Genomic DNA, 13,162 nt, shown 5'->3' on the forward strand with positions numbered 1-13,162 from the left:
ACAAAAATACAAGAACATCTGGTCTAAAGTGACTGTTAGAGATACACGATCAGTTTGGCGTCATTTTTTTATATTTATTTTCAAACAAAAGCACTACATTCTTACCTCTATGTGTTGTTTTGTGATGAGCCACGGTCTGTGTGCCAGGATTTTGTTTAATTCGCACAAGTTTTTTAGCTTCTGCGGGATGTAGTCCAAGCCCTTCAGCCAGTCAGGATCGCCGTCCTGCATCAGGAACTCACTCTCCTGCAGGTCCACCAGGTAGCTGCACTGGTGCCGCGCTGCCGACTGGGGATCGAGGGGGAGAGAAACACTGCCATGTCAGTGGGGTCCTGTGATGCAATCGTCCTGTGATGCAAAGTGCTTGGCTCAGACCCTGGGAGCTGGGACTTCAAATGATGACACTGTTGCTCACACTGGCAATAATGCCTTACACTTTATTCTGCTCTTTCTCTCATCAGGAGACGTCTGTGAGATCTAGATCTTCTCTCCTTTTGTTTCATACACATACCTGTCACTGCTTGCGTCATGCAATTGTGTTAGCCCATGCTATGGAGCACCACATGTTACAACATGGTCCATTCGGTGAGTAGATATAGATGCCATTTACTCACCATGACCCCTATGTAGTGCCTGTACTAGTGCTGTGGGAGTGTGTGTAGATGGGATGCATGTACTCACCATGACCCTTATGTAGTGCCTGTAGTCCTGTGGTAGCGTGTGTAGATGGGAAAGCGGGTACACTCACCATGACCCTATGTAGTGCCTGTAGTCCTGTGGTAGTGTGAGTAGAGGGGATGCATGTACTCACCATGACCCTATGTAGTGCCTGTAGTCCTGTGGTAGTGTGAGTAGAGGGGATGCATGTACTCACCATGACCCCTATGTAGTGCCTGTAGTCCTGTGGTAGTGTGAGTAGAGGGGATGCATGTACTCACCATGACCCCTATGTAGTGCCTGTAGTCCTGTGGTAGTGTGAGTAGAGGGGATGCATGTACTCACCATGACCCCTATGTAGTGCCTGTAGTCCTGTGGTAGTGTGAGTAGAGGGGATGCATGTACTCACCATGACCCCTATGTAGTGCCTGTAGTCCTGTGGGAGTGGCCCGTCCATGCGCAGCAGGTAGTGCTGCAGCCGCAGGAAGCTCTCCAGGTACTGCGGGTGGAAGCCCATGACACTGGTGATGTTCTCCAGCCGATTGTTCTGCAGGAACGCGTCCACAAACAGCTGTCTGGTCTGGAGGGATGGTAGGGAAAGACGTTAGCTGCATTAGAGAGACAGTGCTCAAAATACCCACTCGCACATTTGCAACCGCAACCAAATTTTGCTTGGCACAACTTAATTTTAAACCCAGGCAGCACAGCTGTCTGGTCTGGAAGGGCAGTAGGGAAAGAGGTTAGCGGAATTAGAGAGGAGATTTAGTACAAACAAAATTTCTAATGATGTAATTATAACATTTACTACATTTGTAACTGATGGTGGTAGGGTTACATTTCTACCCAGAGCTTGACTGGGCAGGAATGAAAAGTATTTTATGAAAGAGAACAAAACACATCGAAAAAAAAAAAAAAGAATTAGTCCTGAGCATACTTTTTAATATTTCTTGATGTACACTTTTATTATTTTGTTCCTCCCGAACTGGCCCAGGTTTGGCAATGTGACCCTACCATACATGTAATTAAGATATTTAACAAATATTTAGCATAAGGGACTTTTAAAGCCATTTAAAAAGAAAAGGGAGACCTCCTCAAGGTTTTTCAGCAGTCAAGGAAGTTTACAAAACACCACAGATCCATGACTAAGTTGTTTATTTTGCTTGACAACTGAATACCATACCAAAACTTGACGTTGGTACGTATACAACAAAAGAAGAGATTTTTTAACTTTTGTTGATATCCTGATAACCTTTATCAAAAACAACAGGTTACTGCACTGGCTGATACCCAGAAACGTCAATATGGTCAGTACGCCACTGTTTGGTCGGTAAATATCTCACCTCCTATTTGCTTCTATCTAAACAAGCTTAGCAGACCACAGAAAGCAACAGGTCATTTGAACAGGTGATACCCCATTGAGAAGGACACAGTTTATGTCCAATGTTATCATGCAAGAATATTTACTTTCATCAGTGACTTGTTGAGTGTAATCCATGTAAGAAAATGTAAAATATCTAGAGGGCAGGGTGGAGGTTATGCTCTGGCTTCTCCTGCATTTAAGGGGGCATTTGCTTATAAGTTTTCTGCCCTTGATTACTTAAAAACTTCGGAATGCCAAAAGCATTCAATAAACGTATGTAAAGCTATTGACTGACTGAAATTGGAATGAATTACTCAATTTCCTATATGTACCATCACCAATTCAAAACATTACAGACAAATTAATTATGAAATCAATGTAAGAGTGACATTACCTGTTCATCATCTGTCTCTGGTGGTACAATCTGCAAAAAACAGTTAACAGAAATTGCGTAAATTCAACTGTACGTTAATAATCTAACTGTACAACATGACAAGCTCATGAGTAATGCAAAGTCAGTGGAAAATTTTACGCAGAAATCAAAAAGACAAGGACAGCCTAAAAGAGATTCATTGCTGTTGTAAAAGATTAATGTTTGGAAGGAGTACATGTAAATGTGGAGTTCAGTACATTTGTGTGACTGTGCATTTGTGGAGAGTACGTGGAAAGCACAGTATACCGGTTCCTCCAAATGCCTTGTCTAGACATATCTACTCTACTCTTATCCTCCACTTCTAGGGGCCTGGCCAGTGGAAGGGCTGGTATACTATAACTTGTTTCAGTCAGGCTATATCCCCCATACCAACTCAACATGTACGTTTACTTATGCAAATGTCCATGTGTACCTCCAGGGCGCACATGTAGGTACACACTGTAGCAAACCTGTACTGCATAAATGCGCTACCTCAAAAACTCACCAGGACTAACGCCTCCCCACCGTCCTTCCAAAAGCTACCTGGCAACTCTGTACGCGGAATGAACACATTCGGATTCTGGTCAGTCTTCGGTAAATCCAACGCAGCTACAACTCCGTCCCCTCTCATGGTAGTACAGTACAAGCGATTCTTTAAAGGCTGCTGAAGAAAAACCGGGTGCCTGACTTAAGAGGCACGTTTCTACTGCCACAGGGCTGATGGAGCTGCTGAACTGGAATGAGCCTTTGATAAGTACTAGCAAACTCTGTAACTTTCCATTACAGCATGGGTGGGAAAGGCCATCAGCCTAGACACATGTCTGCAGGCAACGTAGTACGCTGTTGTCAAACAACCCTTTTTCCTTAACTTGCTGTCCTGAGGCTGTGGCAGTGAAAACTCAGATATGGCCCAGGTTTTGACGTCCTAAGTGGTGAATTCTTGCTGTGATAAACTACTGCTCTACGTGTGAAGTAGGTCGTGCGCGCATGTGCCATATAGAGCACAGGCCCTCGCACCACCCTGGAGAGCAAACAACGTGCCCCAGATATCAGGGTCGCCCAATCATCAGCTGGCCAAATATGCCAACTTGTTTTCCCTTGATCCACACAAGTCTGGCCTCACACCAGTCTGCAAAAACAACCAAATCATACCCCCAGTCACTGACTCTGTCTGAACATCTACAGACTGATCATGAACTGACAGACAGGACTGACAGAAAGTGTGGCTAAAGTAGTAAAATGGGATAGATTCTGAATTCTTTCCCAGCTAGGGCAGTCTGACCTAGCCTGAGCGATTTCCGCTGGTTATGTCAACAAAACCAACTGTTCCCTTTGTCACTACAGACAGCGGATCAGCTGCCCCAAATGCTTGCAGCAGAATCTGTCTTGTTAGAAACCTGATAAGGTTAGAAGTGATCCAGTTTACAGCAAAGGGGAAGGCAACAAAACAGGGAAAATTGCAGTTTTTAGAGTCATGTAATATTAGAGCTTAGTGGAAAATAGATCAAAGCTTACCATGATCAAGTATTAATGCTCACAGAACTGATTAAGTTGATAAAACAGTTGGTTTGAAATAGAGCCCTAGACACAGTCCATGACATTGTATATCAAATCAAGAGAGACCATCTCACTCTGGTATCCTGTGCAGCTAGAATATTTGATCAGACTGCCTTCCTTATCTAAACAGAAAAAACAGTTTCTCTGAACAGCACAATAACATCCAACACTCAACAGTCCCTGTACAATGTGAATGGCAAGTTTCAAGACCCCCTGAGTGCTAAAAAACAACTTCTCATTCACAGTATTCAGCAGCCAAGTATGAAGAACTCTAACCCATTAACCGTCCTGTCACTTTCCTAGGACAACTGGAATGTTCCTCAAGTGTCTGTTATACAAACAGCACCCAGCAAAATTGTAACTTTTTTTGCGAAAACCTCTCCAGCCACGTTTAATAGCCTTCTACCTGTACTGTAGCCTAACCCAATTATCAACATTGAATTGGTAGACAAAAGGTTATTTTAGTGTACTAAGTCTTAGCTAGGCTTTCCTTCTGTAACATGTACCCACCATTTAACACTTAGAAAGTGCACGTAGACCACGTATATATGGTACTATAACTACTAGTAGGTGGAAATTTAAAAAAAAAAAGACTCTTCAGACATCAGCAAGTGCATGCACCATATTTGAATCAATGCATCTGGATTAAATGTAATATTAGTGTTTAAACAGGTGGTATTCTTATTGAACAGTGATCAGGATAGGCCTCTCAGCTAATGGAAATTTCCAGTCCTTTTTAGGCTGATGAAATAGTGGGCTCTGATTGGATGGTTCGAGAGGCGTGTCTGAGGCGTTTCTGTGCACCAGACCACATCGGTGATGGAAACATGCCAGAAGGGAAGCCTTGACTGAAGGTTTGAAAAGGTCGATGACAGTCATGAAAAGAATTGTGATCTGCTTATCACATTCATTAATGTGATAACCATAGATAGGAAAGGGGTATGTCATTCACAACTAACTAGCTGTAACAATAGTTATGCACAATCATGTAAAGTCACCGTAGAAGTGCACATTATCCGACAAACCCCATGTCACATGCTACTGCTCATAAAACCGGACTTGTAATTGCACTGCTGTGAAACACAGTAGCAACCAAAACTTCACACTTTGGTATGACATGCCAGTAACGATAGTTCACCTTTAGTCTCGAAGAAACCTACAGTAATATACGTTTTTACAGTGTATTTATACAGATCAAGTTGACGGATGGTGGTTGCAAACTACAAACTACATTTTTCAATAAAATATTGCCATTTGAATCAACACCGTGCGTCGACTTGATATACAAAACTAAACTGTTTTAGAAAACAGCGGATATAGGTAACCTCGCGGATAAAGGTGAACTAGCATTATCTATTTCTATATGAGTATGAGACTATGACTCAAAACAATCATGGCAATGAGCCAAGCAACTAGAATAAAAATGGCTGAGGATATTTTTCCGAGGAGGATTTACTCATCCAAGTGACCTGAAACACCGACCGACTCAAGAGAAGGAAAACTCTAAGAAACCCAGCCGGACTCTGGTGGCTGTGAGCAGAGTTGGTGTTAGAAAGGGCATTCAACCGTAAAAAGCCCCCCCCCCTTCAAATCCTTGCCAAGTCGTGTTCTGTGTTTGATTTGCTGCCCCAGGCGAACATGATGGATGGAGAGCAGCAGTTAAACCAAAACGTTTAAAACTCCTGCTACAGGGAAGAACGGACGCTAAACCGGTCAGAGAGAGAGAGAGAGAGAGAGAGAGAGGTAAAAGACAGAAATTGATACCAACATGTCCAAAAGCAGCTCCCCTCATGATCCTTTCTGGGTCTGGATCTGGACTGAAACCTTCTTGTTGGTCTGTTCAAGTCGTTTCCAGAAATTAAAAAACATGGTGCTATAAATTGAAAAACATGACACTATAAATAATCCCTAACCTTTCAAACGTGTTGACCTTCATACTGCTGGTCACATTGACCTTGGTCAACAGATGTTAGGAGTGACCTTTGGACTTGAGCTTACTAATTACAGTACGGGCTGATTCTGTTTCTAAGTGGCTAGGATCTAAGTTGTATGTTGCCATAGAGATAACTAGTATATCTGGGAATCTTACATGTACTTTAATAAGGACAATCTTTTGAATTTGACTTTGAACAACGACAAGTGATATGACCGCGTATCTTTGTAGAACAGTTCTGAATAGTTTTTGATTTGACCGACAGTCATCCTAGTTCATTTACCGGGGTTCCCATACTCTCCCCTCACCAACCAAGCAACTGGAGAGTATCGTAGCTCAGGTAAACTAACAAGGATGACTCTCAGGATAACTTTATGTGGCTAAGCTTGAAAGTTCATCAGTTAGCGTGTTGGCAGAAATCATTCTGAATCTGAATTGACATTATCATTCACTGCTCACATGCAGAGTCACATGACACATCTCAATATCATGACATCACAAAGGTAGTGGATTCCTCACTTTTTGACAGGTGTTGGATAGTTGAAACTTTGGGTAAGCTCAATTTTAGGATACTACAGTTCAACCTTGCTTCAGTTCAGGAGGCTGTTAAACAAGACCCTGTTAATTCACCTCTGAACAGACTTGGACAGGAAATAGCCTCTTTTGGGTGGAATGTTGGCAGATTTCCAAACTCCTCTCTGATTGGTCAGAAAGGGAGGTGTGTCTGGGGGAGTGTACATGCTGGAAAATCACTGGCTTGGCCAGCCTCCCTGTCCTGTTTATTTTTGGGGATTTGGTGTGATGTCCATTTCTGGACCTGAATGCCAAAACAGCTGTTGGGTGATGTCTCCAACTGCTACTGTGGACAATTACAAATCCCTTAGCTACTGGGCACATGGGCATCACCTAAATATTAAACCTTGTGTCATGTGTATGTACGTCCATCTATTTGTTTAATGAAAGTAAAGCAGAATCTTTGGAACTCTGACTCCTTTGTCTGACCAAAGTTAATACAGGGAAGGTGTAAATGTGTAAAAGTTACAGTAAGTTCTTTCTGAGGCAATGTGTGTGTGAGGCAGTGAGGCCAAGTAATCAGACAAAACCTCCATAGTCTTCCTATCGTACTGTTTACGCCCACCTTGGTCTTCCATCGCTCACCTTTCGCCGCAAATTCCACACACTGACTGCCCTATTCAAACTGAGGAATGGACACTGCCCACCCCACCTCTGCAACCTCGTTCCCACTACCAGATCATCAGCCATTCAATCCAGATACCCTCTTAGAAATGGAAACAACTTGTCAATACCACTTCCCAAAAGCACAAGAACTCAGAAAACCTTCTTCCACAGAGCCACTCAGTTATGGAATAATCTCACACCCGAAACACAAACAGCTCCCACAATATCATCCTTCAAGGCCAAAGCCTGGCTCTCACTCGGTGACCCATTCTCTGTGAACTAATGTAACTATGTCTTTTGTACAGATTGTATAGATATGTATATAATGTAAATTTTGTAACCGTTTTGCTTAAACAATGTAAGTTAACGCTGGTGATTTTATGATTCTGTGTTTATTGCAGAAAATTGTATTTGTTATATTTAACATGTATGTATTCTCTCCCAGGGCTAGCCCTTGACAATAGCCCATGGCTAGTTGGGCAGCCCTGGCTGTACGCACTCAGCCGAACGAATAAATAAATAAATAAATAGTCTTCCTTACAATGCACAACTATTCACACTTGGCCTGTGCTTAAGGTCCAGTTACCAATTAACAGAGAAGTATGGAAATCCCCATGACACATTAACTTTTGTCCCAGAATCGACCTGCCAAACTTTCTTTTAATTGCAAACCCATTCAGGCAGGCTCACTGCTTTGTTACTACAGCACAATAGTTAAAACTGACTGAGGGGAGAATTTTCTAAGCAGGTACATTTGTATACATGTCCTCTTACTTATAACAAACAGAAGACTGTATTGTTACCCAGGTTCACCAGTGCTATTCTAGTGCAATGCACCTGATGAAACATCACACTTCACACACCTTGAAAATGGTGATGTCATACCATTACATCAGCGTCTACCAATCACGAGATATCGTTGTAACAAACAATATCCAGGATGAACGCATGTTTGCTGAAAACAGTTTATGCCATATATTGCAGTACATGAAACGTTACAAGGACAATTTACAGGGACATGCTGTAAGATGGATGGACTCTTTATTTATGTTGCTATATATATGAAAAGGGTATGATGAAATCCCAGAGCCGTGACTGTCAGACTCAAACTGCCCAGAATTCAAGCTACTTGTGGTAACAGGGCTCGAAATACTGGGTGCATGTGCACCCAGGTGCACCAAAAATTGGAGTTGTGCACCCAATTATTTTCTGTGGGTGTTCAGGGTGCACCCAAATATTTTCTTGGATCTATGTATGTAAATATATCAAAGTATAATAGTATACATCATATTCTTGACATCTAAGTGTTAGAAAGATAATAAGTATGTCTGTCATGGTACATTGTACTTGTTTAAGAATTTGATAGTATGTAACTAGATTTTGTTATTAGGTTTTTCTGACATTCTACTTAAATCCAAGTGGTGCACCCAAAAGTTTTTTGGTGCACCCAATTTTTTAAGCTGGGTGCACCAGTGCACCTAATCCCCAAAACGAATTTCGAGCCCTGCGGTAATGAATTCATAGTCACAGAACTACATTCAATGATTGTGTGTTTAACAAGGAACAATTCATTACACTCCAGTAGGATTCTCACACGTATGTCTGTGATGATTTTGCTCTTGCCAATACTTTTGGGGTATGTCTGCGTAATGCAAACTCCACAGTTTATCAATCATGATTTGATCAGGCTATAGTAATATATCCTATAACCAATATATTGAATATGGACATGTTGCATCACTATTACCGTAGTTGATACAGTCATGCAGCAGAAATTTTGCCAATGCTACATGTAACTTCTCATGACCCTTAGATTCATATAATTTCCTCTCTGGATACACGGTGATCTAGATACCACATTAGACACATACTGACCTCTGCATATTCCCAGCTATGAGAACAGCTGGTAGGAAACCTTTGACATCTGACACAGTGACAGGGACAACAGTCTTGTTCACACAAGTGAGGACTAGGATTGATATACCAGAACAACTACTAAGTACCAACCTGCTTGTTAAAGACAGGCATATGTCTCATAACTTTAGGAAACTGGTTTCAGATTGACTCAGTCAAGGCAAAATCTTATCAGGTATCTCCAACAATTACCAAGGTTCAATCAATACCAGTGTACAATGTATAACATCAGAGTCTACACTACAGACCACCCAAAACAGCACAGCACCAGTCCTACAGTCTGTTGAACATTTTTCTTATGATATCACACCAACAACTACTGTACAAACATAGTTACATACACATTTGTATGATCTATGCTGACAGTAGCTCAGGGAAGTGAAACTGTATGTTTGACCATTTGCAATGGATAGAAATGTTCTAGCTAGCACTAGCAGTATGGACAAGTGCATACATGTACATCATCATGCAACAAAGCAGCCATCCCTTACCATGCCTACTGACACAGCCACTCTCCATACCAAATCCCGGTGGGACTCTATCGTGTCTCCCAGCGAAGGTTGTGAGAACGATCTCATCACTAGTCCTGGCATCTTCCTCGGTGTCCCAAAAATACTTCCTACATGCATGCATGAACCCTGCCAGTTCCCCTATAACCAATCTGCGGGCAGGTCCACCTTCCACATTGCATCATCACCAGCTGGCTTAAAATATCCACAGGACTGTCCTGATTGGTTGGTTGCTGTTGCCCAGGAATCACACCAGCTGAAAGGGACAGTTTGTGTGCCTACAACTTTAATCACTCACCTCCTCCTATTGGTCCATTTGAAAAGGGTCTTCGCCTTACATACAGAATGTTGACTTTACTTAGTTTAATATTTAACTTTTCTTTGGCATAATATTGGCAAGGTGAGGTTGGCAAGGTGGCAACTGCTTTAACGAACTGCTGACTTATGAGTTAAGATTTGCACAATACTTGATACAAATGTAGTAGTTGATGCAGCAGCTATCAGTATTATTAGAACTTTCTAAATGTTGTTATTTCAGGAACTTTTGAAGCTACAAATTTATGCTGTACATTGGTGACCGACAAGAGAGGCAGAAAGCAGAAGTAAGAAATTCACCCAAAATGTCTGAGGTAGTGTTATGATTTCAAAGGATAAGATCAGTACAGTTACAATGGTTAGCTTTTTTTAGCCAACAGTCAATAGACCTTTGAATCACTTTGAATGTTCAAGCACAAACTAATGAGTTGTTACTATAGTAACATTACAATGCTCTCATGCCTAGCAATGATGTCATGTGAACTGGTGTCCCAGATTACAGGTGTGTTGGTTTCTATCACACCTGTTCTCCCTTCTCCAGGTGCTCAGTGTTACCTCTAATACTTAGTAATAGGTGTGTGGGAGACAAACTTGTACACGTGTGTATGACAGTCATTGTTGAATTTCTATTCAATCAATGCCACATGATTCTTGCAAATAATTACTTTGAAGAAAAATTACCAAATGTTTTCATGAATGGTGAATTAGCTGTAAGAGTTGTAAATTTATGAGTGACCGCAGATTTGGACAGGATGCCTTTATGCTAGAGTAAGTTTGGAAAATTTCCAACCCCCTCTGTGATTGGTCAGAAAGAGTGGTGTGTCTGTGGTGTGTGGTGGGTGTGAGGCATTGTGTTCAGAAATGCCAAGTTGATACTGTATGTATGAAGGAAGACATGCAAAGTGAGGCTAATACTGGAACAGTACGACCACTGTATGTCCTTCCCTGCTTCCACATTTAAAAGACAGGGAGAAAGTAAAAGGGATCCTATATCATATATCACTCAACAGCATCTAATATCTATATACATTGTTCAAGTCAACACTTGATCGGCACCAAGTTCAGAATGGCCATCTTTATGCAAAATTCATGTAACATTAAATGAAGCTTGAAGTGTTAAAGTAAGGCAAAAGTAGACCATATTCAAAATGCAAAAAATGTAACTGGGACATACTTACCCACATAGCAACCATGGTATCCACACACATTGTCAAGTGCACAGTAATACTAATATCAAAGCTCTGAGGCCAGAGCGGATCTCTGTTATTGTTAACGTAGCCTGCTAGAGCATTATTGATCTTGCCAAGACAGACGCACCAAGCAGCACGTAGGCATAACGGCTTCATTATAGTCACCTGATCTGATATGGCATGCATACAATATGGAAAAGATGTGCAGAATATTGAAATAACAGTTCAAACACCAACTCTAAGGGTTGTGGTATCAATTTTTTTCCAACAAAAAAAAGCAAAACAATGGGGCAAGCTATTGAGCTGGTTGAATAGTGTATAATTATGTACAAAAGGGCTCTGGCATGACCATCGGTCAATCTAATAAATTTCCCACTTTTGGCAGAATCTTTAAGGATAAGGGGGTGCTGAAATTGAAATCATATGGGGATAATGCGCCTTTTCCAAAATTGGATTAGGTATAGTTCTGCACTGTAGTTTCTTCTCTGGCTTTTCATGTTTGATTGATAACTGCATAAATGATAAAATTGCTATCACTGAAAAGTGTCAAAATACTACGCTTGCACAGGAATAAACTTTGATTGCAATAATTAAGGTAAGGCTATTATTTCTGGATAATCAAATATGTGTCCTGAGGAAGATTGTCTGGTTATGTAGCACTAGTCTAGACAGGGAGAGGCAAAAGTCATGATGCCTCAAAATCACTGCACCATTTTTGTGTTTACACTTAGAACCATTCAACTGGCGTGTTTTATGATATCAAAGCATCATAAAGCCCTGACAATTGCATACTAATGCCTATGTTAGCTTAGCTGTGCATACAGAAAGCACCTTGAGTAAAATATTTTGTGACAGTCAATGTCAAGTAAATTGGTAGGTATCTAAACTTAAAAGGAATCTACCGGTTGGACGGGGTTATTGTCAAACTTTCTTATTGCCCCCCACTTAGTTTAATTTCAAACAGTACCTGAATAAAACTTGTTCCACAATAGCCTTATTCAGTCTGGTTGGTTACTCTAGAAGTAGGACAAGGACGGCTTTAATGTTTGGCTTTGTATGGTAAGTGTGTTTGGCACAAGCAAATATCACCATAGTACCTGCACCACCTACCTAGCAGTAGTGGTATAGGTCTATTGTGCCCAGGGGGTAGAGCTCTCAGTGTACATTCACAACCTTAAGACATTATTTCTTATAGAATCATGTGTATAAGGTTAAATTAAAACAGCTACTTCTCAGAAAGATGAAACTGAAATATCCTAAATTATCCAGATTATGCAGTCCAACATGTTACTGCTAATAATTTTTTAAACCAAAATTACTCCCTGGTAACAAGGAAAGTGGTTTGCTCCATCATTAATTTATATTAAATAATCATGATATATGTGTATTCCTTAAGAGCTCTTGAAAGGGTTGGATTATGTTGCTACATAGAAATACAAACACAGATATATGAACATACAAAATGCTCTTTAATATTAAACATTTTATGAGGTATAAGCTTGTAAACCAATCACAATCAATGCATATACCTGTATCTAACATGCAGAAGTACAGTGACCTTTCTCCTGACACCAGAGCATATTTGATCAACCTTTACCTCTGCCCCTCTAGTGTTGTAAAGCAATATAGCCATATCTTCAATCACCCTTAAAGTCTACAATCTTGCAGTGGTCAAGGACATATCAAGCAAGATTTTACTGTCAAGAGCTGGGATCTGGAATGAAAAGTCAATTAGATCTACTGTCTGTTTCAGCTGTAATGGCTTCTTTACTCTCATTGAATATGATCGTGTACACTTGTGCCAACAATTGGACGGTAAAATTAAAGCTGCTCTAGGTTAATCATATCAAGCCTTGTATGAAAAAAAAATAGCCTTTACAATAGGTTATTATCATAAGCGAAATAACCTGACTGACCATACTATTTAGGGATGTCTTCCCAAATGTTTCTTGTGTTTTCCAGCAAGTACATATTCATTGGGCATGACTGGTACTTACTGACTACAGGGTCTTCAAAGTTTTTAGTTACCCTATCAGAAAGATAAGCTCACTATATAACTGTACGTGCGACATGCGACGTATCTCTAATCTATTTCTTTCTACCAACCATCCCAACTGTTCTTAGCATGCATATGCC

The 13,162-nt window shown here is 40.9% G+C and overlaps 1 protein-coding gene across 12 annotated transcripts in view; it reads right to left on the bottom strand.

Moving 5' to 3' along the window:
* Positions 1-13,162, bottom strand: part of LOC118423082 (sestrin-3-like) — a 57,671-nt gene that overhangs the window by 11,551 nt on the left and 32,958 nt on the right. For 9 of the 12 annotated variants that reach the window (XM_035831054.1, XM_035831053.1, XM_035831052.1 and 6 more), the window contains 3 exons: positions 2,412-2,441; positions 1,067-1,237; positions 106-288 (listed from right to left, as the gene is read on the bottom strand). In XM_035831054.1, the coding sequence (XP_035686947.1) occupies positions 106-288; positions 1,067-1,237; positions 2,412-2,441 (384 nt within the window). Of the gene's footprint in view, positions 1-105; positions 289-1,066; positions 1,238-2,411; positions 2,442-2,934; positions 3,511-5,754; positions 5,852-9,503; positions 9,680-13,162 lie in introns of those variants that run through there. The other 3 variants (XM_035831056.1, XM_035831063.1, XM_035831057.1) reach the window with 3 other exon arrangements.

The sequence above is a fragment of the Branchiostoma floridae genome, chromosome 9 (assembly GCF_000003815.2).
Source record: "Branchiostoma floridae strain S238N-H82 chromosome 9, Bfl_VNyyK, whole genome shotgun sequence".
In the NCBI taxonomy this organism is placed as follows: Eukaryota; Metazoa; Chordata; class Leptocardii; order Amphioxiformes; family Branchiostomatidae; genus Branchiostoma; species Branchiostoma floridae.